This window comes from Neomonachus schauinslandi, chromosome 5 (genome assembly GCF_002201575.2).
Source record: "Neomonachus schauinslandi chromosome 5, ASM220157v2, whole genome shotgun sequence".
Classification (NCBI taxonomy): domain Eukaryota; kingdom Metazoa; phylum Chordata; class Mammalia; order Carnivora; family Phocidae; genus Neomonachus; species Neomonachus schauinslandi.
Window position 1 is genome coordinate 95,834,792 of NC_058407.1, and position 27,600 is coordinate 95,862,391.

At 41.1% G+C, this 27,600-nt stretch overlaps 1 protein-coding gene across 1 annotated transcript; it reads right to left on the reverse strand.

The window, feature by feature from the left end:
- Window positions 1-3,925: 3,925 nt before the first annotated feature.
- Window positions 3,926-27,600, reverse strand: LOC110580760 (antigen WC1.1-like). Its single transcript, XM_044915223.1, has 14 exons — window positions 27,594-27,600; window positions 26,919-27,239; window positions 20,187-20,489; window positions 19,775-20,092; window positions 16,029-16,121; window positions 15,639-15,953; window positions 14,212-14,526; window positions 8,003-8,044; window positions 7,596-7,910; window positions 7,326-7,358; window positions 6,624-6,761; window positions 6,147-6,239; window positions 5,124-5,261; window positions 3,926-4,071 (listed from the first exon to the last, which is right to left on the reverse strand). The coding sequence occupies exons 1-14, from the start codon at window positions 27,598-27,600 to the stop codon at window positions 3,926-3,928; spliced, it is 2,577 nt and encodes an 858-aa protein (XP_044771158.1).

The following is a 27,600-nucleotide window of genomic DNA, read 5'->3' on the forward strand; positions in this document are numbered from 1 at the left end:
CAAATTTTATTTTGTGTAAAGAATTGTATAGTTTCACTAGAGAACATTCAAAACCTTATTGTGTCTGAATTTATTTTACTGTGTGTAATGATGTTGTATCAATTGCATCAAATAGGAATTACATTTAAGATATGTGATGTACGAACTTATGAACTAATTATTTCTTAATATGCAATATTTATTACCACAAACCATTACCATTAATTTATATTTCCTTTGCTGGATATCAATTTGTATTTCCTTTATTATCTTACTTATTAGCAAGAATTTAAAGGAATTATGTTTTACTGGATTTTATTCACCCATTCATTCAATAAATATTTATCAAGCCCCTATACATAGTATTTATAAAAGGTTCTCAATGCACACTTGTTGAATGAATGCATACAACATGGCAGGCATGTCCTAATAGCAGAAACACAGAGGTGAATAAGACATGCAAGGTGTTTCCTTTTGTGGAGCTTGTGTGTGTGTGTTTGTGTGTGTGTGCACATGCACACATGTCTGTGTTTTATTTATTGTGGAATGCGGAAAGTGATAAACAAGTAAATGGATAAAATAATTTCAGGTGGTGATATCGGCTATGATTTAGTGAGTGTCTCAGTAACTCAGCCTGTTAGATTAATTACGAAGCCAGTTATTTTCACTTGTCATTTGGACTGAGCCAAGCACTTAAGATAATCTTGTTTGGGGCAAGACCACCCCCAGCTGTCCCTGATCTAGCACTTCCCCCTTGTCTGCTTCTGCAGGAGTGAGACCCAAGAGCTGTCCAACTGCTGCGCCCTGCACAGGTACATCAGCCCCTCCTGCCTCCCCTGTTGGCTTCCAAGAGCTCCTGCCTTCCCAGCAGGGGCAGTAACAGAAGGTGCTGCTCCCTTTTCAGACAAAGAAAAGCTCCGACTGAGGGGAGGAGACACGGTGTGCTCAGGGCGAGTGGAGGTTTGGCACGAGGGCTCCTGGGGCACAGTGTGCGATGACTCGTGGAGCCTGGCAGAGGCCGAGGTGGTGTGTCAACAGCTGGGCTGTGGCTCTGCCCTGGAGGCCCTGCAGAATGCGGCATTTGGGCCTGGAAATGGGAGCATCTGGCTGGATGAGGTGCAGTGCAGGGGCAGGGAATCCTCCCTGTGGGCTTGTAGTATAGATCTCTGAGGGCAGAGCAAATGCAAGCAGGAGACAATGCTGGAATGAGGTGCACTAGTGAATGGAAGGACCAGGGTATTGGACTAGGATCCAAGGACACGTGAGCTTGTATCCAGAAGTATTTCCTGGACTAACTTTGTATTGTGCTCTGGCTCCAGGAGAGGCCTGATCTGCTGGGATCTGGGAGAGAACAATGTGCCGTTGATGTTAGTGCAACCCTATGGCTTTTCTAGGCCAATTCAACACAGTGATCCCGTTCTCCTTCTCTTCTCTCCAGGTTAGAGGGCAATAGTCTCCCCTTTCATGGACATAAGAGGTTCTTCTACTCTGAGCCATATGATAGAGGAGACACCCTTATTTTCAGGGACTTACACTATGGAATCTACATATTTCTGGAAAAATTAACCATGTCAGTATAAGAAAGGCCTAATGATCAGGTGTTCATAGTCCTATTAAGTTGTGGCAGCTGTAATGCTCCAAAGATTTACCAGCTTTCATTTTCTAAGAATCCCTTGGAACCAGATTCACAAGAGAGTTGACACAGCTCAGGGCAGGACCTAGGTCAATCACATCTTGAGATTCAGGCAAACCCATTGTATCTGAATGGTGACTTCATGGTCTTGAGGACTCGAGAGATGACTGGGATAAGGGGGGGATTCTCCTGGGCTTATGTCCTCTCTAAAATCTCATGGCCCTCTTTTCTCCTCAGGCACCAATTCAGGCTAAGCTCCTATCCCTGGCATCTTCTCCCTACCTAGGATCCTCTCTGTATCATCCTGGGGGACCTTCTTTCCCTGGACTGTATCATCCCAGTGATTCAACTACACAGATGGAGAGCAGAGCACCAAGGTGGGCCTTAGGGATGCTAAATGATCTGAAAAGTAGTGGGAAGATTATTAAGCCAGTTGTGCTATCAAGAAAAGTGCACAAGTATTGGTCTCCATCCTCATTAACTAACAAAACTCCACCTTCTCTAGAATAGACTTCAAGGCTTGAAAGAATTGAATCCTTGGTCCTGGGTTGAATATAAAATCTCTCAAATATAAGGACTTCTTAAGGGGACATTTAGTGGAAACTGAAAAATCAGTGGAAGTTGAAAACTCGTAGTAACCAGCTTTCTATTTTGGTTTTGTTGACACCATGCATCAGAAGTAAAATATAATAATCTTGGTGGGTATACTTTATTCCATCATTAACGTCATTACTTCCCTATGGCAAATGGTCATGTATATTGCACTGAGAGAAACCTTGGTTATCTTCCAATCCCCATGCCCTGCCAAAAATTATGACAATTGCAAAAGTGATTTTAGGTTGGAACCCCCAACAACATCCAGAGCCATCAATTAAGTACTAATAGGTTGGGCTTGGCTCATGACCAGGTCACTACTCTCAGTTCAGTAACCCCACCACACGTTCACTATATGATGGGATGTTTTGGAGACATAATCTTTCCTTGGCTACTGCTACAGGATAGCTCTATCTTGAAGAATCACATTTGCATTGTAAATAGTAACCAGATCAAAGGAATCTTGGAGCAATATGTTTTCAGAGAAGAAGCCCACTGGTCTCAAATTCTTCCTCTAATAGTTCAACCATGTCACCACTCCATCCACATCTATAAAACCCATGTAGCCAATAATTCCTGATTTATCTATCTATATTCCTTCTGGATCTCCTCTGCCTGGGTCTCTTCTTTGCCTTCTTGTCCCACTTGGATGCAGGTCTGTCAGTCAGTGCCAATTTGTCCTTTATCAACTTGCAATAAAGAAAGATAACAGTTGATATAATTCACTTAGAAGGCTTTATAATTGGACAGACAAAAAATGACAATGTCCTGAATAAATAAGAAGTGATGGAGAGGAAAGACGGAATTTGAAAGGAGATGATAACTAACTAGATATGAGAGAAGAGTGAGAAGGAATCTGTATGGGCTTGAGTAATAAATGGGAAAAGTAACCTAGGGAATAGGAAGAGATAGTAATGGAGAATTGGATTTTTAAAAAAATTTTTTGAGAGAGTGAGCAAGTGCTTGAGTGTGGGGGAGGGGGTAGAGGGAGAGGAGAGAGAGAATCCTAAGCAGGCTCCACACTCAGCTCAGCGCTGAGCCCAAGGTAAGGCTGGATCTCATAACTGTGGGATCAGGACCCCAGCCAAAATCAAGAGTCAGACGCTTAACTCACTGAGCCATCCAGGTGCCCCAAACTGGATTTTTAATTGATCCATGAAAATTTGGGCAGGATAGGAAAGCTGTATCCATTCTCTCTCCTAGCCAACCTCCCACCCTCAACTTTGAAATTCCTACCCACGTCTAGTACCTAGGAATTGTTCAAAAACAGATGATATCACATCTCAAGGAAGAGCATACATGAATGTTCAGGATTGGTTTTTTCCCATGAGTTCATCTTGGTAGGAATGAGGGCATGAGTATGGACCAAGGTTAGAGTCCCTTGTCTAAGAAAGAGAGACTGGAACATTCATGAACTCAGGCAAAGTAAGGCCTTGAGTAGCCCATAGGGGAGGTAAGAAAACAGGTCAATATACTCACCTTATATTTCCTTGGAGGGAAACTGTGAATTGAGATAAAACTTGCTAAATAATCAACAAAGCAAAAAGTACTTTATTCAGAATATTTAATTTTAAGTAATTTCAGACGAGATCGGGCACGCTCAGGGTGGGATGACCGTAGACTAAGTAATTTCATATAATACAATTATAAGTCAGCACTACTCTATTGAAATACAGGCAATTAGAATATCCGAGGCCTTATCTCATTTTTAATGCAACATCATGGGAAAACCGTAGTGGATGTTCCAAGGGCATTTAGTTCAATGTCATCATACCCAGAGTTCACTTCTTCCCCCTGGAGCAGCCAGGGATTAGATTCTTCTTTCCCGGGACCAGCCACCCCTCTAGAGAACTGTAAAGAAGAGCCTGAAGCAGTAAAGAGAAGTTTGATTAGAACTGGGACAAAGGGACAGGACAGTGCCCCATGGTGGAAGCAAGTCAAATAAGTGGTGATGATGAAGCATCAAGTAATGTTCAAGGAGACTCAGACAATTTAATATAGTTACAGTAAAGATATATCAAGGTTATCCTATCAGGATCCAGTCCATGTGGGTCTCTAGGAAACACTGTTATCACAGGAGATCTATGGCCAACACAGGTGCTCTATGAAGACATGTTTCTCAGCAGAGATGGCCCAAGAATGGTAAGAATCATAAGAAGGGACATGAAAATTTCTCCTTTCACAATTTACAGATCTGAATTCAGAAAGAGAAGGGCACAGGAGACCTGGAGAAATCTCAGGTCCTCACTGACAATCCCACTCTGCTCTTGATGGCCTTGATTTGTGTTCCCAAATGCCCACAAAAACAACCACAGGATCTCTTCCATACTTGCCACCTCCCCAGTGTCACACTGGCCCTCAAATGGAGAAACACTCTTCTCTGGAGAATGAGTGTCTTCATTTGACCACTGAAATGTCTGGAACAGATTGGCCCTTAACTGCCCAGAAATTCAGACTCTATAATCCACCATCATGGCTTTAATTTTCAAGGCTACCATATATCATAGACTTCGTACATATTAGTGCTAACATGATTGCAGTGCATCTCAAATTATTAAATGCCTCACAAATTCCAATATTGCAATATTTCTTAAATCTCTAAATGCCTTTCACATATGAGACAGCACAAAAATATTATCAGAACAGTCGTTCTATTTTTAGACTTGGTAAACTAATCTGTGTCTTAATGCAAGCACCTCAAAGATGAAGTTATGGAGACGCAGATACCAAGAATATAGTGATGCTCCCCCTCCCCAAGGAATGTGAGAGCATGAAAGTAAGGAAGATGGTCAAAGGATTATGAGATCATCTGAATTTTGAGATCAACTGAATTTTGAATCTATAGATTCAAAGAGCTCAAATCACCCTTTCCAGGACAGAGACAAAAGATTACAAGAGATCAACTAACCCCACTCACCTCTCTGAGAGGCCCTCATCCCATTCTCCTCCTCTGGGGACACTTCCCCCTCACTCATCCAGGAGGCAGGAGGAGGCTCAGGCACTGGTACCTCTTCAGCATTATCATAATCCTCACTAGGGGCATCAGTCCTCTGAGCTGGGGATTTTAAGAGCAGACAAAGGGGTCAGATGAAACCACAGTAAATGGGTTGGCCTAGGTAATACCTAAAATCCCTTCTGCCGCAGAGATTCTGATGGCTGCTAAACAGAGGGGCTATTCATTTCGTGTTTTAACAGGTCTTTTCCAAGGTCATATATTTCATTTTATGTGTCCATAAACCAGAAAAATAATCCAAACACCTCAATATTTCCTGATTAAAACTACATATTTCAAAGAAACTCTTACACCATTGTGCCTTACTAAAATATTTGGTCAATTACACTTTCCAGATGTTATTTTTCAAAACAATGTGTATTTGTTGCAACTGAATGAGAGTGGTTCTGGACACAGAAGGCCCAGCCTCACCATGAGGCACATCAGAGCAACCAGAGAAGGAGAGAAGAGACCCCTCTAATCCCAGTCAAAGGAAGACTGTCCCTCTTGAATCTCATCTCTATGAAGGGAAGTCCCCTGCCCCCAATACCCAGCCAAGGCAGATTCACCCCTACTACCTGGAGCAGATTGAAAGTCACTATTCTCCTCACCATCCCCAGTGTAATATGGCAGTTTAGTCACGGAGTCATCTGACAGGGCCCCTAATGTGGAGAAAAAACATCACAAAACAAACAGAACACACCCTCTCACACCCATGGGACATGTGGTAAGGCTGAGAAGAAATGCTGGAGCATGATCTATGGCTCCTGCAGTATAAAGAGAAGGCTCAGAGCTCACAGGGGCTCAGTAGGAACCCATTCTGCTGCCTTTGGAGGAGCTGCTTCTGTGAGCATGAGATAGGTATGGGCTCTGCAGAGAAGCCTTGGCTCACAGACAGTGGGGGGCTGACAACTAGAGGGCACAGGAAGGCAAGGCAGGGATACACACCATTGCTGCCCAGCAGATCTTTCTTCATTGTCACAAGATAATCAATCTCCTCGTACACAGCCTCATTGAGAACATCTTCAAAACTGGGTAAGGCTGAGCAAACCACCAGCAAGTGAGAGATTGCCCCCTGAGTTCATCCTGAACCAACAAGCTAATCATTCTTCCCAGTGCTCACACAGGGAAAAAGCCTCAGGGCTGCCAGGACTCCTGCAGAGTCTCCTCATACCCCATGTACCATGTCTGCACCTCTCTCCCTTGTCTGACTCTGTGTCCACAGCTCAGCCCCTATTCTTTCTTGTCTCACAGAGAAGCCATGACTTATGAGAGCTCAATCCTAAGAGACTCTATAGATTCAGCCCTTAGAGTTTCATGTGGGGCAGATGGAGTTTTTCAAACACAGTTTCCCCCCTCTCACACCTGGCCCCATCTCCTGCCTCCACACACTTCCCATGTTACCCTGTACCCCCTATAGCCCACCTCTGCGCTTTGCTCTCCAACTGTACATCTGAGTCACCAGGATGACGAGGACCAGGAAGAGAAGGGCCCCCAGGATGACGCAGAGCATCTCAGACAGGGAGAAGATGCCACGGACAAGATTTGGGCCTGGTCTGATCCCTAAGGAGAATAAAGCCAATAGGATTTGGAGTAGGGCACGGACCCAGGGAAACTCCTTTAGCATTTCCAGAGCACCCTGGACAAGTCCCAGCCTCAGACATAACAGGATTGACTCTGACCCTGCTGGGCACTCCCCCAGGCCTTGTCCTGAGATAAATTGAACTCCACTCCAGTGAGGTCCAAGGGAGTGCTGGGCCAAGTCACACAACTGCAGCCCCCTTTCTTCGGGCTTCCCCAGACCAGAGCATCAAGTGACTCCTGGGATAGGCATCTAGCTGCAGAAAGGTGACACTCATGTTCTTGCTGTGGAGGAGTGATATTCATGGGCAAATGGGAAAACCTTAGGTTCTGTAACAGGAACCAGCCTCCCTTGGCCCAAGGGCAAGGGAAATTTGAAGGGAACTAGGGGAAGCTTCCCCAAGGAAAAATGCCCTAAGACCTCCCCACCAGCAGATGGCTCTTCAGGATCTTTCCTTTTCTGAGTTGGCTAACTCTGTCAGATTCCACAGAATAGGTCCCAAGAATCTGAATATTCTCCCCTGCCTACAGATCGTGGCACTGTACCTGCTGTAGTAGACAGCAATACTGTTCTTCCACCTAGAGAGAAAAACAGGAGTTTGCAGTACAGTAATTGGTCAGAGTGCAGGGCAGCCCATTTTCCCTACCTGAGCCCTGAAATCACCCCTCAACTACCCCAACATTAATGTTGAGACCTCCTCCTCTCCTAGATCCAGGGCTGACAGCACCTAGATGCTTTCTGAATGCAAACTTCCCATTTTACCCTAGCCCACCCCATTGCCCCACCCTTGCTCCAGCTCAACCAGAGCCACTCACCAGAGCACCGCACTCCAGCATCCTCCTTGTGGTTGCAGTTGTTCTGCCCCCAGGAATCCGCAGCACAATCCCACAGGGAGGATTCCCTGCCCCTGCACTGCACCTCATCCAGCCAGATGCTCCCATTTCCAGGCCCAAATGCCGCATTCTGCAGGGCCTCCAGGGCAGAGCCACAGCCCAGCTGTTGACACACCACCTCGGCCTCTGCCAGGCTCCACGAGTCATCGCACACTGTGCCCCAGGAGCCCTCGTGCCAAACCTCCACTCGCCCTGAGCACACCGTGTCTCCTCCCCTCAGTCGGAGCTTTTCTTTGTCTGAAAAGGGAGCAGCACCTTCTGTTACTGCCCCTGCTGGGAAGGCAGGAGCTCTTGGAAGCCAACAGGGGAGGCAGGAGGGGCTGATGTACCTGTGCAGGGCGCAGCAGTTGGACAGCTCTTGGGTCTCACTCCTGCAGAAGCAGACAAGGGGGAAGTGCTAGATCAGGGACAGCTGGGGGTGGTCTTGCCCCAAACAAGATTATCTTAAGTGCTTGGCTCAGTCCAAATGACAAGTGAAAATAACTGGCTTCGTAATTAATCTAACAGGCTGAGTTACTGAGACACTCACTAAATCATAGCCGATATCACCACCTGAAATTATTTTATCCATTTACTTGTTTATCACTTTCCGCATTCCACAATAAATAAAACACAGACATGTGTGCATGTGCACACACACACAAACACACACACACAAGCTCCACAAAAGGAAACACCTTGCATGTCTTATTCACCTCTGTGTTTCTGCTATTAGGACATGCCTGCCATGTTGTATGCATTCATTCAACAAGTGTGCATTGAGAACCTTTTATAAATACTATGTATAGGGGCTTGATAAATATTTATTGAATGAATGGGTGAATAAAATCCAGTAAAACATAATTCCTTTAAATTCTTGCTAATAAGTAAGATAATAAAGGAAATACAAATTGATATTAATGGTTTGTGGTAATAATAGTGGATATTTTCTTAATGTCCAGAATCACAGAAGCAATTTGCATTCAGTGTTCCATTTATATTTTTAATGGGAAATTATATAACAGATTATAAACTTTCCTTATCTATTTTTCGTTATGACATGTGCACAAGCAAAGATTACTATATTAAGAGGATACTTTTGGTAAAGAACTGGAATAAGGAGGACTCAGAGAAAAATGGTTAAGTAGACAAATGGCTAAGCAGTAAGCAGAAATGTTTGCATGATACTCAAATATACTGACAAAAACTACATGGAGAGGGGACACAGATAACAAACATGGGACCAAAAAATGCATAAAAAATTGAAACCAAAGGAAAAACAGAAATTTGAAACAATACAAGAAAATAGAAGTATACATGGTACTTGTCATAAAATATCAGAATTGGTATACTCTTTCCATATCATCCTATCCAACTTTCTACCCTATGAACATCTCAGAAAATGATAGCAGGACCCCTTTTGGGTGGTTGCTCACTTTCAGGACTGGAGACTTCACTATCACTCAACTCATTGCGTTTGATTGTAGAAAATTATCATCAATGTAAGGTCTTATAGCTTAATATCCATTTGGCTTTTCACAGGAACAAGAAAAGGAGGTGAGGAAAGAGAAGGAAGGAAGAGAGTGAGCCTCTGCCTTTGAAATATCTATCACCACGCTCTCCCTTGGCTGTGGACTTCAGACAACTCCCAGGATATACCTGAGCTGGCAGGGAAGGAGGAGGGGGAAACAAGGAACTGGAAAAGAATGTTGAGGGAGGGGAAAACACTGTAAAATGCAAAAAAAGTAAGGAAAGGAGGGAGGGAGGGAGGCAGAAAGGAAGGAAGGAGAAAGAAACCAGGAGCAAAGCAACTGTTATCCTTATTTCAGAGTTCAAATATTTTAGCATGAGACATAGGTTTTCTAAGCTTATTGATTTGGGAGCTTCTATATCATTTGGCTTCAGTTTAATACTCCAGTTTTTTATAAACCCAAGCATTTTCTCTAGATATGAAGAAGACAATTGAAAAGAGTCCCCAGAAGTAATTTGACAATATCTATTAAAATTTATGTGTGTGTGTATTCTTTGATCTAATAATATCAACATTGAGAGTAATCCTACAGTAAAAAACTCACCTGTATGTAGAAATACATGTACAAAAGGATTATTATGGAAGAGGGAGGAGAATCACCATGAGCTGCTCCAAGGGTAGGACTCTCACTGATGGATGAAGGGTTTAAGGAGGCAGGTTTATATTGTTTATAAAAAGGGAAAATCAAAACCAATCAGACTACCAATAAACAAGTAAATGGTTACATGAACTGGACTAGCAATCTCTGATGAATGGAATATTATACCACTGATTTACAAATGAGTTAGATCTACCTGGAGGAATAGCCATGATATATTAAGCAATAGAAGCTAATATAACAATAATGTGTGTGATATAATCCCAATTTTGTAAAATCAAATAACAAGATACCATCAACATAAACCCTTTAAGGATATATGAGTTTGGATATGTTTCAATGAAAATGGATAGTTTTGGAAAACAGTACTTACCAGTCCATTAATCCTGTTTACAACAGAAGGGTACAAATAGACAAGGGGTCATGGGCTGTGATTCATTTCTCTTTCTACATTTTTTGTATATATCCCCTGCTTACTATAAGTAAGCAGTGTTTTTGTAATTTAAGCGAACAAGAAAGGACCTGGTCTCTCTCTCTAAGCATAAAAGAAACTAGTGGAAAGAACACAATTTCCCTAGTGCCAAGCATGGTATAACCCCAGCAGGAGCAGATGTCACTGATTCAGGAAAGACACACAAAGATAGGCAAAAATGGATATAAGGGAAGGTGCTGTCCATCCCATCGTGACTCCAATGTTCTATTACCTGACAGTATTGTTATTCCCCGAGGGGCCATCACAAGGTGAGATACCTTTATGGACCCAAATCTGCCTCCTTGCAACCCCCATCCATCAGCTGGTGTCCTGTCCCCTGGATTAGCTACTTCATGGTGATTCTTCTCCCTCTTCCATGGTAAAGTCCTTCAAAGTTCAACAATCAAGTTACATTTATTCTGGCATTTCTGCTAACTAGCCTAATTACAGACTTCTTATGACATGGTTTCTGGTTGTTTCTGCACTGGAGACACATGCCCTCAGACAATGAAGTGTGCCTGTGTCACTTCTCAAAGTAGATCACCCTATTACACAACAACAAATTAATCCACTTGGCAATTAAAATAAATCTATTTCCAGCATTGGGCGCCTGGGTGGCTCAGTTGGTTAAGCAACTGCCTTCAGCTCAGGTCATGATCCTGGAGTCTCGGGATCGAGCCCCGCATCAGACTCCCTGCTCAGTGGGGAGTCTGCTTCTCCCTCTGATCCTACCCCCTCTCGTGCACTCTCACTCTGTCTCTCAAATAAATAAATAAAATCTTTAAAAAAATAAATAAATAAAAAATAAATCTATTTCCAGCATCAAATACTACACTTCAGCACCTTACTTCTCACTCTTTGCCCTTCACTGTTTCTCAAAAGCGTTGTATACAATTCTAACCATCACCTTATTGATATTTTTATTTCTGGTTTCTACCCCACCTCAAAAATGTTCTCATTAAACAGTCAATAACATACAATGCCCAAAATCTATTGGGTACTTTTCAGCTCAAACGTTCTTGAAGCCTTAGTAGAATTTAATATATATCACCATCCCCCTTTCCTTGAAACTATTTTTTTAACCTGAGTTCCAGACACAGTATTTTCTGGGTTCTTCTCTCTCTGTCTGCTCTGCATCCGATTCCATGTCAGTTCATAGGGCGTACTAGCTTTTAAAAGTTAGTGTTCCTTGGAGCCTGTCTTAGGAGCGTTTATATTCCCAGTGATCCCAACCACTCCTATCTAACAATGAGGTGGAGTGACTGCCAAGAGAAAGCAAAATGAGAAGGAATGAGAAGTGAACCTGCTGAACACTGCTAAAAGTTCATGAATACTGGAGAGAGAAAAGTCTCTTACCTTACCAATTCAGAGGAATGGTGGACCCTAACACTTAACTGGATGAGTTCAGAATAGTAGAAGAGGGAAAATTGTGAAGACTGTGAGTGGTTACTGACCACCATAGTTTCAGAAACATGGCTAAGGAGGAGAGAGAAGGGGGATGGGCAGTAGCAAGGAAGTCAAGGAAAACTGTTTGTTCAGGTATTTTTCAAGATGTGAGACACACAAACCCATATATATATTTATGAGAATAAACCAAGAGACAGGGGGCAGTCAATGGTGCAAATTAGAGGGAAGAGAAGTGAAGACTTGGACAAGTGCAGTTAGGATCCACAGCCTCAGCAGAAGAGCTGGCCTAATACTAGGACTGAGGTCACTGATCCAGGAGGCCAAGTGAGTACAGAGTATGTGCAGAGACCACAGATAAGTAGACTTGGTAAAAGGGAGATGAGGAATTGGCAGCTGACTTTTCTAGTTTTTCAATGAGATAAGAGGCAGATCATGATTTGAGAATAGATGGTGGGGATCAGGTGTTGACAATGTGAGGAGAGCAGAAAATATGTAAAATATAATTTTAAAGACAGGGCAAGCACACACACACACAAAAAGATAGGGCAAGCAAGCATATTGAAGGAGTACAGTAGTACTCAGAGACACTGTGGAACTCCCATTAGAGATTGTGTCGTGAATTCAAAAGTAGGCTAGCAACTTGACTCTGTGTTGTTTTCCTGCCTTTGCCTTAGTCCAGGGCAGACAAGGAGTACTCAGGCAGTTGACGTTAACCAGGTGAAGTTTGCCAGGTGCAGTTGACAAAGAGGAGGCAAGGAAGTTGAATAAATTTAAAGAGAATGATTATAATGTTGGATCATATTATCTAATCTGGCTAAGAAAAAGATGTGCAGACATGAGGAAAGCAGAAAAGTAAGAAAAACTGATAGGGGAAAAGATTGGGTATCTCCATGGGGACAAGAAATTATTTGAAACAGAGCATTCTGGGTTAGGAGCCATAAGGATAGGAAGCATTGGTCAGATAACGGAATAAAGGAATCAAGATTTCAAGTTGTACAGTTATTGGTGGTCAGTGGTATATGCACAGGCAGAGATAGGATGGAAAGAAAGGTGCTTAGAAATGAGGAAGTCAATGAACTAAGAGGCCAGAATGCTGTCTCAGTTGTGTTTAAGGAGGTTGTAGTAAGTACCAATGGTTCCAGGAATAAGACAGAGATGAGGAACCTGATGCGTCTGGTGCTGCAGTCTTCAGTGGACAAGGGGAGTGACCAGAAGATTAGGATGATGACAGCAACAAGTACAAGTACTAGGCGGTATTGTCTCATGGGATGAATTTCAAGTAGCTGGATGTTGAGAAGAGAGACAGAAGGGGAATTGTTGAAACAACTGAGAGCGAGAAGTATACCTATTCCAAGTCTCGGCCCAGAGAAAAGTGTGTTGAGAGAAAAAAAGGAGCCTCCAGTTGACAGGGAAATCAGTGTTTTCAGGGAAAAGTCAGGTTTTGATCAGAATGTGAAAGTGAAGGGAACTTGGAGGGCATGAGAGAGTTTGAAGAGGATGGGCTCCAAATTCCAGCAGGTTCTGCAAAACATTTTGAGAGGGTGAGATGAGGGGGACAGATTAAGTACGTGGTAGTTAATGAAAGGCCCAGAGGATAGAGGATCAGCCCCCGAAAACTGTGAACCTGAGGGTCTCTTAGAAGAGACAAATTCAAGCAGAAAGTCACGGGGACATGAGGCCACTGACTTCTCAGCAGTTCTCCACGATGAGGCAGCCAAGAAGATAAATTCCTCTTTAACAGGAATGTCTTCCTGGGCCCTGACTCAGAGAGGTCTCTGGCTCTGCTCATCATTCCAGGGGAACCCTGCAGCCCTTTCCCTCATCCTTTTCAGCTCTGGCCATGATGGGATTTTCTCAGTGCCTCAAAGACACCATGTTTCCTCCCACCTCAGTATGTACGCTGACCCACGTGATCTCTCCTCTTCCTCTGAGAAACTCTTACCCTTCAGCTTTCCATCTAAGTATTTCTTCTTTTACCCCAACTCCACACTTCCACAGCACTTTCTAACTCTTCATGAAATTTCTGCCTAATGAGAGTTTTCAACACTGGACTGTAAGCTCCGTGATAGTGGAGACTATATTTTCTTCTCTTCTCCATCCTCCTACCTGCAGCATAAATTTGTGCCTAGAAGGCACTCAGTTACTATGTACCAACAAACTGACTGAAGAACCAATCTGGTGCCAACTGGCGTCTGGCATTCCAGAGTAAAATACCATTAGTTTAAGAGACAAAACGATCAGGGTTGATTCCTCATTGACCCTTATTTACTTTAATCTGTTGGGATATCACTTAACTATTCCTAATTAATAGCAATTGCTTAGAAAGTTTATCAGGGTATTGCTTATGTTCAATGCAATCCTTCTGGTATTTTTCATGAAACACAAGTTTCCTTATTTTTTACTGTGAAACAAGATTGGAAAATGTAAGTTAAATAATCATCTAAACTTCATTTGCAGTCTTATCTTAAACTCATCCCTTAGATTTGAAGATATAAATCTCACTAACAACATCCTACAGGACTGGGACAGACACATAGAAACAGTAAGTTACCTGCACACGAGATATAAGCTTCCTCTTTTGAAGAGCATGAGTTTCGTCTCCAGGAGTCAGAAGGACATTGCCAGAGAGAGGAATCAGTTTTCCGACACTGGATTTGATCCACCCACCGAAGTCTAGAACCTTCCCTGGGAACTATGGAAGAGTTGAGGGTCCCACTGTTTCCACAGCCAAGCTGTCTACAGATGATGGACAAGGTAATGTCTGCCATGTGGCTGTGGCAGACACTGCCCCACGTCCCATTGTAGAAAACTTCCAGCCACCCAGCACACTGCTGGTCCTCGCTCACCAGCCTGAGGTTCAGGAAGTCTAAATATGCAAGGGGAGAGAGGGGGAAACAGTCCACAGTAAACATTCCACTCAACGTTCTTGATTTTTTTTCTCCATGCCTGTGATTGTGAACACTCATCACTGACTCTTCTGAGGAAGCACCCACTAGGTGGCAAGACTGAAACTGATCTCCCTTTTAACTGATTTTGTGCGTTTGTGTCTGTGTTTCTATTTCCACCACAATGATGTAGTAGAATATGAACAGAGAGGCATACCCACCTGGGTACTCTACACAGAGGGAAAGCTGAATCCTGCTTCCTGACAAAACTTCTGACAGAGCATGTGAAAGGGAGTGTGGAAAGTGGGGTGGTAGGCAGAATAATGCCCCCCCCCACAAGGTGTTGTGCAAATATGTTACCTTACATGTCAAAGGAGACTTTACAGATGTGATTAAGGTAAGGACCTTGGGATGGTGAGATTAACCTGGAGTAGTGCAGGTTAAGCAGGTGAGCCCAAATCCAATCACATCCTTAGACCTAATATCCTTAAAAATGGGAAGTCTTTCCCAGCTTCAGTCGGGGAAACATGACTGTGGAAGAATGGTCAGAGGGAGGCAACGCTGTCAGCTTGAAGAGAAAGAAAGGGAGCTACCTACCAGCCAGTGAATGCACATGGCCTTAAGAAACTAGACAAGACAGGGAAAAGGAATCTCTCCCAGAGCCTCCAGAAAGAATGCAGCCCTGTTGACACCTTGATTTTAGCCCAGTGAGACCCTTGTTGGGCTTCTAACATGCAAAACTATAAATTAATAAGTTTGTGTTGTTTCTACCACTAATTCTGTGGTAATGCGTTTCAACAGCAATAGGATCTCAAGACTGTACCACCATAGAGAACTGAAGATCGAGCCCTGCTTTCCAATGGGAACTGTAGGAAATGGCTCTGTAAGGAGCTCTTACTGAGAAAGAAGGACCTGAACATCAGCTGCCGCAGAAGGAAAAGAAAGCACCTAATCTTCCTTTCTAGGAAGACAGGCAGTGTGGAAGGAAGTCTTCCTCTCCTCTGGCCCTTCAGCAACACCCCTCAGGGCTCAGACTCCCGTCCTCCATAGCCCCCACCTCCTGGCCCAGCCTGTGGGCAGCGTGCGGGCAGACCTGAGCAGATGACCCCTGCGTCCTCCTTGTGTCTGCAGTTGTGCTGCCCCCAGCCCTGGGAAGGGCACTTCCAAATGTGGGACTCCTTTCCTGTGCACTTCAGGTCGTCCAGCCAGATAGGGTCTGATCCCTCCCCGAAGTGAGCAGAGACCGTGGCATTGAGGGCTGCCCCGCAGCCCAGCTGTCTGCACACCACGTAGGCATCCCTCAGGTCCCAGCTGTCATCACAGATGGTGCCCCAGGAGCCCTGGTGAAGGATCTCCACTCTGCCGGCGCAGGGACCGCCGCCATCCACCAGGCGGAGCTGTCTGCTATCTGAGGAGAGAATCAGGCCACTAGAGCATTTCACAGGAAAGGAGAAGGGCTTTCTGGTCCCCTGGGACCCCTCACCTGAGCAGGTGGCAGCACTCTCCCGTGAGGCTGCAGAGCCTGCGGGTTCAGACACAGAGTCGTTGCACTGGGGCAGCACTTGGGTCTGGTTTCCTGCAGAAACAGCATGGTCAGAGAGTTGGTAGGGTTGAGGAACAGGAAACTGAATTAAACTAAAGAGTAACCTAGGGCTGGGGTCTGAGATGAAAGCTGTAACATAACAGTAATGTTACCATAATTTTAGACTTCACCTCTTTATGGAAAGTTCTGCTTCTGACAATGCCAGATTCTTATACTTCACTAAGAATGAATTTTTGAAAGTAGGGATATATCAGTATTGCTTGAAAGTGGTGAAGAGCTACCAAGACAGTGAGAATTTTTGGAGCCAAGCTCTGAGAGAAAAGTAAAGGGCAGACGTGAGCCACTTGCCCCTTGAGTCCTTTGTCAATTCAAAGATTATAGCTAAGAGGCTGAAAAGTTCAGCAGAGGTTTTGCCAGACTCATAGGGCTCAGAGGGTACAATGTATAATTCAGGGTCAGCCAAGGAGGACGCACCCTGAAACCAGAGCCTTTGTACCATAGAAGGAAAAGTGAACTAAAAGTAGACTGTTCTTCAGAGGGATAGATGCTCAGTGTCTAAGTGCTTCAATTCCCTTAAACAAAGTGATCTGTCCATAATCATTTGCCGGGAGGAAGGAAAATAAAATCCTTTCTGAAAGATTTCTATAATTTTTCATCTAAGATGTCTGTCAATCAAAAATACCCAGGCAAGGGGTGCTGGCTGGCTCAGTCTGTAGAACATGCAACTCTTGATCTCAGGGTTGTGAATTCGATCCCCACAGGAGGGGTAGAGATTACATTTAAAATAAATTAAAATTAAAAAAAAATAGCCATAAAAGAGAAGAGATTTGACAAAAATCCAGAAGGATAAAAGAGGCACTGGAAAGAAATTTACAGGGTATCCAGTTATTAGAGTAACCTGACAAGGAGTTTAAATTACCATGATTGAAATGTTCAGGGAATTAAAGATAGAATTTTGAAAGAGAAATATTAACAAAAAATCAAATAAAAATTCTAGAACTGAAAAAGTCAATATTTGAAATAAGAACTCAAAGGGTGAGTATAATAGCTCATTAGATCAGGACAAGATAGAAATAGTAAAATGGAAAATCAGAAGGAAATACAACAAAAATGAGGCCCAGAAAGGCCAAAAAGTGGAAAATATAAGCAAGGACACAAAGTCATGCTGAAAAAGTCTAACATTCATATTTACTAAGTCCTAGATATATAAAGGCACAATGTACAGAACTAAAAGTAGAAATTTAAAAATCCACAATCACTTATTTCATATACCTTGGTGGTTTTTAAACATACCCCAAAATCTTTGATACTGCATCCTTGGAGAGGTGGGCATCTGTGCTTCCTTCCCTTGAATTTTGGCTGGCCTTCACGAGTTGTTTGTAAGCAATGGAATGCAGTGAAAGTAATACTACTTGACTTTCAAAACTAGGTGAGAAAAGTCAGGCAGCCTCCCCTGAACTCACTTAGGACATTTGCTTCTGGGGAAATCTACCCTGAGGAGACTATCGTGCTGGAGAGACTATCATATGCAGGTGTTCAGGTCAACAACCCAGCTGAACATTCCAGCTGCCAGACATGTCAATGCGCCATCCCGGATTCCCAGTTTGTATCCAGCAATGTTATAATTAGACTGTAACTTCTAATAATCTAACTATAGATTCTTTTGGGTTTTCTGCACTTAAGCAATTTTTGGAATCATGTTGTAAGTTTTATTTCTTCCTTTCTAGTTCTTATACTTTTAATTTTTTTTTGCTCTCTACAATTGGTAGTAGATATTAATATCATCTCCATCATCCCAGGGAAAAAATATTTCAATATTTCACCATTAGTGTGAAATTTGCTCTGGATTTTTGTTATATGGCCTTTAACAGACTGAAGGAAATTCCTTCTATTTTCAATATGCTAAGAGATGTTATCATGCTTCTTGAATCTTTTCAAATGTCTTTCCACCTCTGATGAAAAGAGTATGTGGTTCCTTTTTTGTTTAGTTTTGTTAATTGGTATATCTTATACTAACTGCATTTCTGGGACAAACTCTATTTGGTTGTGGTGTATTAATTTTTGTACATCTTTAGATTCAATTTGCTAACATTTTCTTCATGAATACTGCATGCATATAGGAAAATTGCTCTGTAATTCACCTTTGTTCTAATGTCCCAGTCAGATTTTTATATTTATGGTCCTTTCTGATATTTACATGATTCTTGCAACTTTTCTGTAAGTTTGTGTTTATTTAAAAATAAAAAGTTTAGTACATAGGGGGAAAAAAAGAATTAACACCCAATCTTCCAAAGAACAAAAAAAAAAGAGAGAATAATTCCTACCTCACTTATAAGAGTTGGAAAAGTGTGTCTGTAGGAGGTAGTAAACTCAGGAGCCTCTTATGTCACCATCTTGGATTAGATCATCAAGGTTTTTTTGGTGAAAAATGACAAGCTAATTCTAAAATTTATATGGAAAAGACCGAGAATGATCAACACACTTGAGAAGAAAGACAACAAAGTTTAGAGGTGTAACTTTACCACATATCAAGACATACTACAAAGTTATAATAATTTCTGAACTGGGGCATTCATGCCAGAATAGACAAGGAAACAATAGAACAGATTAGAGTCCAGAAGAAGACTCAGACATACTATAGACTCATTATGACAAAGGTGGCACTGAAAGTGTCTTTTTACGGAAGCATTCTGAGTCTATTGGATATTCATATAAAAATATGAAATTTGATGCCTATCACATATGAAAATCAATTCCAGGACTATACAATTATACGTGAAATAAAGATAACTAAACCATAGAGGAATACCTTCAGGATCTTAGGGTAGACAAAGTTCTCTTCAAAGGACATAAGAAGCTCTTTATGCAAAAAAAAAAAAAATTGATAAACTGAACCTTGTTAAAGTGAGGAGCTTGGCTTATCAACAAACACCATTAAGAGAGTAAAAAGAAAGGCAAGAGTTAAAAACCCAAAATAAATACATACATATTTGTACCACAAGTCATTGTCACAACTATCTATAACATTACTACTTATAATAATTAAGAACTGGAAATAAATCAAAACTCCACCATCAGTTGATGGATCAATACCTGGTCACATGGTCATTCAATGGGATACTTTACAATAATAAAAATGAGTGAGGCACTGCTATAAACAACTACATGCATGAATTGCACATATAGTATGGAACCAAAGAAGTTAGACGCAAAATGAAACATACTATATGATTTTATATGAAGTTCAAAATAGAAAAAACTATTCTATAGCATAGAAGTGAGGAGACTGGTTTTCTTCAGACAGGAGGGTGGGCATAGTGACTCGTAGGGTATGAATGTGGCTTCTGGGGTCCTGCTAATGATCTCTTTGTTGATTTGGGTTGGGGTTACACAGTTACTGTGTACACACTTACTACTTACATACTTTCTCTGTAAATAATACTCAGCTATATTTAAATAATAGTGTTAATTTTAAAAGATATCCCTCTTAATATGAAGAGAAATGAAATCAATGAAGAGATGTATCAATATGTATCAATCAATATGAAGAGAAATATCAGTGAAAAGAACCATATTTTATCATGGATTATCTCATTTTTAAAATAATTTTTCCACACTCTCTGCTCTTAGGGACATTTCACTCAAGGAGCATCCTGAGTACCAGTTAGTCCTTTCCTCTCTCTTACCTGAACAGATCACCGAGGCTGTGTTTCCACGGGTACAAGCAGGAATGCCCAGGGCAGTCACAGGGCAATTCCACAAAAAAGACTCAGCCCCTGAGCAGTGAAACCGAGCTTCCCAAATCTTATCACCTCCTTCCACAGAGTATGCTCCTTCTGGAGTAGAGACAGCGACTCCACAGCCAAGCTGTTGACAAACAACATTGGCATTGGCCATATTCCAGTGTGAGGCACAAAGCATTTTCCAGTGTCCAGAAATATGCATCTCCACTTGTCCCTCACACTGAGAGATGCCATTTTTCATGAGCCGGACTTCTGTGTACACTAGTAGGAGAAGACAAGATTTCAGCCAAATCTCATGTCTTTTTTACCCTGGGAGAGTATTGTGGCAAGGTTGAAGTCCCACTCTGCATCTCACCTGAACAGAAAACTTGAACAGCCCCACGGTGGCAAGCACCTCCTGGACAGGACTCACTGTGGCAAAGCCAGAGCCCAGGTTCATGTCCCTTACACTGGAATTCTTTAGGCCAGACTCTATCTGACTCTCTGAAGGACACGTCTCCCAGGAAAGAAACAGCTTTGCCACACCCTAGCTCTGCACATATGACCTGGGCGGTGAGTAATGTAAAGTTCCCATCGGACAATGGAACCCAGTCTTCTCCAGAATGCACTTCTACCTGCCCTAAGCAGGGTCCATCCCCTCCAGCTAGACGCACAAATCCTAAAAGAAAAAAGAAAACCAAACCAAGTAAGTGTTCATGATTCTTGCTTGGCAGTTAGAAGTGACATGTCAGGGACAATGATATATGACCATGACATGTCATAATAAAAGTTTTCTTTTCCCAGGCATTGGGAATGAGGAGAGGACTTAATAGTTGGTGTCAGAATGGGACCTCCATGAGTCAGTTTCTGAAGACAGATTATTTGGAGTAGCTGAATACTAGGAAAATATATTTTGGGGTTGGTTAGAGAAGTGAATTCCTCATCTGAGCCCAAGGAAACTGCATAATATGTAGGCATTCAAACTTGAGTACAGAAGTATGAAGAACAAAACCAAACCAGAGAGATATGGGCTATAAGATGGTAGAGATCTATCAGCCAGACAAGGTTAGAAAGTCATCCTGAGACTTGTGGGGCTCAAATTCTGGTCAGCTTTCTTTCCCAGGAGACAACCCTCAAGTGACTGAAGATAGGGAAAACCATGAGGTCTGTATCCATGAATGCATGACAGCCTATAGACAGACTCAATATTTGAAATATAGACATTATAACCAATCCATAATTGAGAGTACAAATTTTATCTATCTGATAATTTTTTATGGCAAAATATTCCATGAACTTCTTATGTTACCTAAGTGGGAAAGAAGATGAATCTGGATGTTAAGAAAGCTCAGAGAGTCGGGAGAGGAAGGGCGTGGTTCGAGCTGTCTCTCTTGAAACCCTAGGATATGAAAATAGCCTCCTTCCAATCCATGAACACAAGATAACTTTTCCATTTATTTGTATATTCTTTCGTTTTCTTCATAAATGTTTTACTTTTTTTTAATTTTTAAAGAGTAAGCATTAAAAACATACAGAAATTAGACAGATGATTGAATTAGCTGACAAAGTCTTTAAACCATTTATATAAATATATTCAATGAAACATAAAGCAGATTTTTAAAAACTAGAAAAAAGCTAAATGGAACTTCTAAAACTGAAAAATACAATATCTGGAATGAGAAATTATCTAGATTAACTTACAAGAGATTAGACATTGCAGAATAAAAAATTATGAAGTTAAACAGAGAACAACAGAAGCTTTCTCTCTGAAGCACAAAGAGAGAAGATAGAAAAATCACCTGTGAAAATGCATTTCAAAACTGAATGAAGATAAAAATGTCTTCAAATAAATAAAAAATGATAGAACTTGAGGCCACCAGAACTGCCTTACACAAAAGTGTTACAGAAAGTTCTTCAAGCTAAAGGAAAATAATAACAGATGAAAACATGGATCTACCCAAAGCTATAAAGACTACTGTAAATGATAAATCTGTGGGTAAATATAAAAAACTTTGTCTCATTTTTAAAATAAGAGAATATTTCAGACAAATATAACAGCAATGTGTTATAAGATTTATAATATATTTATAAGTAAAATCTATGACAATAGCACAAATGACAAGAAGAGGGAAATGGAAGTATACCGTGGTAAGGTCTCCCATTATATATTGTGATATAATATTATTTGAAGTTAAAATACGATTAAAGAGTAATAATTTTAACATTATGGTAAATCTAAAAAACATTAGAATTACCACAAAGAATACATTAGATATGATATATCTAATAAACCAACAGAGTAAATAAAATAGAATACTAAAAACACTCAAAGATTAAAATAGGAACAAAGAATACATAAGACAAATAGCAAGTTAGTAGACTTAAACCCAAGCATATCAATAATTACATTAAATTGAAATAATTTAAATACTCCAAATAAAAGCAAGATAATCATACTGAATAGAAGTAGGACACCACTTCAATTATATCTCAATAAAACTAGGGAAAAGGAGTAAGACTCACCATATACTGTCCACAAAAACATATATACATTAAATATAAACACAGAAACAGGGGTGCCTGGGTGGCTCAGTCAGTTAAGCATTTGAGTCTTGATTTTAGCTCACATCATGATCTCAGGGTCGTGAGATCAAGCCCTGCATCTGGCTCCACACTGAGCATGGGACCTGCTTGAGATTTTCTCTCCCTCTCCCTCCTCTACCCTTCCCCCCTCTCTTTAAAATAAAATTAATATTAAAAAAATAAATACAGAAACATATTAAAAGTGTCAGGAAAGATAGACCATGCAAGTACTAATCAAAGAAAGCTGTTGTTTTCTATGTTAATATCAGACAAACTAAGACCATAGGGCAAGGAATATATTTAAAAATAAAGAAGAAATATTTCATAATGATAAAATACAAAAGAAATCATGTAATATCAAACTTAGTGGGATACTGCTAAAGCAGTGCTTAGAAGAAAATCTAGAGCCTTGACACTTCCTTAATGCATATATTAGAATACAAAACCCTCTTACACTGTTGGTGGGAATGCAAACTGGTACAGCCATGCTGGAAAACAGTATGGAGGTTCCTCAAAAAGTTAAATATAGAGCTACCTTACGACCCAGCAATTGCACTACTAGGTATTTATCCCAAAGATACAGATGTAGTGAAAAGAAGGGGCACATGCACCCCAATGTTCATAACAGCAATGTCCACAATAGCCAAACTGTGGAAGGAGCTGAGATGCCCTTCAACAGATGAATGGATAAAAAAGATGTGGTTCACATGAGAGACAATGGACTCTGAAAAACAAACTGAGGGTTCTAGAGGGGAGGGGGGTGGGCGGATGGGTTAGCCTGGTGGGTATTAAAGAGGGCACATTCTGCATGGAGCACCGGGTGTTATACACAAACAATGAATCATGGAACACTACACCAAAAACTAATGATGTAATGTATGGTGATTAACATAACAATAAAAAATCAACTGCCAAAAAAAAGAAAAAAGAAGATGTGGTTCATATATACAATGGAATATTATTCAGTCATCAGAAAGGATGAATAACTACCATTTGCATCAACATGGATGGAACTGGAGGGGATTATGCTAAGTGAAGTAAGTCAAGCAGAGAAAGACAATTATCATATGGTTTCACTCATATGTGGAACATAAGCAATAGCACGGAGGAGGGGAAGGGAAGGAAAATCAGAAGGTGGAGAAATCAGAGAGGGAGATGAACCATGAGAGACTATGGACCCCAGGAAACAAACTGAGGGTTTCAGAGGGGAGGGGGTTGGGGGGGTGACAGGGTGATGGGTATTAAAGAGGGCATGTGTTGTGATGAGCAGTGGATGTTATACATAACTAATGAATCATTGAACACTACATCAAAAACTAATGATGTACTATACAGTGGCTAACAACATAATAAAAAAAGAGGATAGTTTAGCTAAGAAAGTTTAAATAGGGCCACACATAAAAAAATAGAATACAAAAGAAAAATTAAATATAAATATCTAAGATTCCAACTCAAGAATCTACAAAAATAACAGCAAATCATAACCTAAAGAGAAGAATGTAAACTAAGAATTCAAATTAATGAAATAGAAAACAATTACAATAAAGAAAATCAACAGGGTTCACTGGTGATTCTTATTAAAAGAATAATAAAACTGATAATCTTCTAGTAGATCCGATCAAGAAAAAATGAGAAAATACACAGATTAACAGTATCAGGGATGAAAAAGGGGTTATCATTATGGATCCTATCAATATGTAAAAGATAATAAGATATGAACAAGTTTTGTTCTAATTTGAAAATTTTATTTATAATAGGATGAGTCCTTGAAAACTAATTACTTGAAAAACACAATTTACCAAAAACTGGTACAAAAAGAAATGGAAAATCTAAGTATTCCTTTATTTGTTAAAGAAATAGAACTCATATTATATTGGGGCACTGGGTGGCTCTGTCAGTTAAGCATCTGCCTTCAGCTCAGGGCTCAGATTGTGGTCCGGGGTTCAGGGATCAAGACCCTTGTGGGGCTCCCTGCTCAGCAGGGAGCCTGCTTCTCCCTCTCCCTCTGCCCTTTCCCCCCTGGCTTCTGCTCACTCTCTCTCTCATACTCTCTCTCTCAAATAAATAAATAAAATCTTAAAAAAAAAGAAATAGAACTCATACTATAAAAATTTCCCACAAAGAAAATTGCAAGCTTCAAATACCTGCACTTCCTCGGAGCTCAAAAACAACTCCTGCATCAACACAGAGGAAGAGAGGGAGAGAGGAAATGAGAACAAGAAGTCTAAAACAGAAGCTGTAGTGAATATATGAATTAACATGGATCTTCAGTCCCCAACCTCCCCTCCTGAAGTTAATTGCGTCTTCATCCCCTTCTCATTCTGTACCTCAGTGATGTAGCCCTTCTCAATTTGTGAAGCCCCTCCCCAATCTTCCCCCCTCCCCCGAACCCTCTGAAATCCCCTTTTTCTTTCAAACAAGCTCCTCTATACTCTTCACAGATCATTTTTTCTACCTCTGGATTTCTGCTAAACACAACACTTTATTTCTAACAATTCTACTAGGAGGCTGAAATTTCTCTTTCATACCCCTTTCCTCAAATCGACAAAAGGAATTCCAAGAATTCAATTTAAATTTAAAATTTTGCAAAAATATGGTTTCCTATTCTTATCAGTGTTACATCACCACCACTTTGACTTCCCTTTACATCATTAAAACATGTTCTGGAAAATATAGAACCAGATGGAGAGTAGAAACCGATGACAAAGAGATTAGTCAAAGAAAACTGAAACAGTTCATTAAAATATGAGAATTTAAATTAAAGCAATGGTAATCAGGGAGTAAAAGCCAAAATTAAAGTTTAGATGCCATTCCACTCTCAAACTCTTTTTATCTTTATGTGTACCTTAACTGGAATTAATATCAAAAGCATCAATTTTCTTAAGATAGTAATAGAAGTTCCAACATCACACACTCTATTTTTACTCAGATACTGATTTATCAAAATAAGGCAGGTCCCCTGTAGTGTTTCCACAAGTTTATCTGCAGTTGATACCATGATTAGGACATTGTGACAATAAGGAATGTTACCTGAAATGCCAGAAAACAAGTTTTCTTAAAAAAAATCCTAACTGAAGGTAGTAAACTCAAATGCCCCTTGAAAATATTTTTTTAAATAATAATAAAGAGGATGGGAGGAAACTTTTGAGATTATAGATAGCTTTATGGCACAGATTGTGCTAATACTTTCACAGATGTATACTTACCTCCAAACTCATCAAGTTGTATACATTCAATAAATACAGGTATTTTTTTTTGCATCAATCACACCTCAAAAAAATAAATAATTGTACTTTTAAGGACCTGAATTAGTATCATCAAAGATCCACTGAAGTTACAATTTGAAAAAATCACTTTTCCAGTGATCTTCATGCAGATCACAAAAACGCTGACTGGCTATAGGATCATGCTGTTAGGTTGCTATAGACCTAGTCAAATGTACTCATATCTCCACATTTCTCACCACTCCATCAGATGGGATGGCCCTTTTTTAAGACCCAACAACCTACCTTAGGGAATTCACTGTGATATCTGATAATATCTTCCTCAAGTCAAGCTGTTCTGATGGCATTGGTGACGGACCTTTTCATCAATCATTGTGATAACTACTGAAAACATCTCTGGCAAATACCAACTCCACCCATTCACACTCTAGTTTCATTGTTGTCTCTACTGCCTCCACTTTGGCATATGCCAAATACACTTAGGCAGAATGGAGCACTTCTTATGTGCCCCCTCAGGTTCTCTTGGCCTCACTGCCCTTAGTACTTCCTTTGCTCCGGCTACTATATTGTAAATTTTAAAACTGAATATTTTCCTACTGCCTCAATGTCTTCACGAACAGGCTGTGAGCACACCACCCAGGTGACCAGGTGCACCAATGAGATAAGGCTGACACCTTGCCACCAATGCCCCTTCTTTCCCTGCCCTGACTGTGACCTAGTAACATTCAAATGTTTTTGAATTGTTCAAATGTTTTGTTTGTGTACTCCACCTTGACCCCCAAAATGGTCATTTACCCACAGGTCTTTCTTCTCTTTCTTGGCTCTCCACCTGCTTGGTTGAGCCTGCTCCCTTGGCACTTCTTCCATGTGGCCCCCTTGCAATGTTAATGACTCCATCTCTCTAGGACTTGCAAGTAAAATAAGCTTTGTTTCCCTGAATCTCTCCCATGTCCCCTCTAGTGGTTCTACCTGACTGACCATCTCATGAAAGAAAACAAAATAGTTACCATGATGAAACTTATTTCAGACAGGGACAACCCAGCAGTTGTCCCTGTATGAAACATTTGACCCCACCTTCCTACCTTTTATGACACACCACAGAGATCTGAAGGACCCAGTGATCCATAGGTCTCGAGCCTTCACTGTCCAGGGCCAAGCAAGTCCTTATGCTTCCTTGAGCACCTAATACTCTAGGAGTCACTGGGGTCTTCACCCAAGTATGTGATCCTGTTAGTTATTCTAGGAATGAAACCAAGGCTATTCCTACAGGGCATCCCCTTGACAGATCAGACAGGCCTTACCTGAGCAGATTACTCCAGCATCATAATTATGGATGAAGTATTGCTTACGGTAGTCTTGAATAGGAGAATGATGACAGTCATTGAGAGTTAATTCTGTCCCTTCACAAACAGTATTTAAAAGCCAAATAGGCCCATCCCCTGATCCAAAATGAGCCCTTCCGGGAGCATCAACAGCATGTCCACATTCCAGCTGTCTGCACACCACATCTGCAGCCTTCATATACCACTTGTAATCATCCACCGTGCCCCATTCTCCTTGGTATTTCACTTCCACTCTCCCCTCACAGCGGTGGCCCCCATTCATCAGCCTTAGCTCCGTAACTGTAAGAGAAACAAAAACACAGAACACAGGACACAGGAAAGATTTTAGGATATTAGTGGTATGCTGGTAAGTATTAAAAAATGAGCTCTCCGGGGGAGGGAAAAAAAAAACCTCTCATGTATAGCATTTGTTGATTTCTGTGGTATAAATATTCCCACTGTGGTCGATTTTAAGCTACCAATGTGGCATCCCTGAACATGGAGTTGGGAAGAAATGCACACAATTATTTCTCACAAGCAAGTAAGATTCAGCTCCATGAATACCAATGAGGACAGGCCTTCAGATGACTCTAACTGCTGCCTTCCCAGTACACATAAGGCTGGTAGGGGCCCAAATTCTCCCATCTCATTTACAGTTCAT

What these genes read in the sequence shown, in the direction of transcription:
- LOC110580760 (XM_044915223.1), bottom strand. An exon ending in GAGTGCTGCCACCTGCTCAG is followed by an intron (nt 15,954 to 16,028) that starts GTGAGGGGTCCC and finishes TTCTCTCCTCAG; the next exon opens with ATAGCAGACAGCTCCGCCTG. An exon ending in AGATCTGCTGGGCAGCAATG is followed by an intron (nt 5,262 to 6,146) that starts GTGTGTATCCCT and finishes TAAAATCCCCAG; the next exon opens with CTCAGAGGACTGATGCCCCT.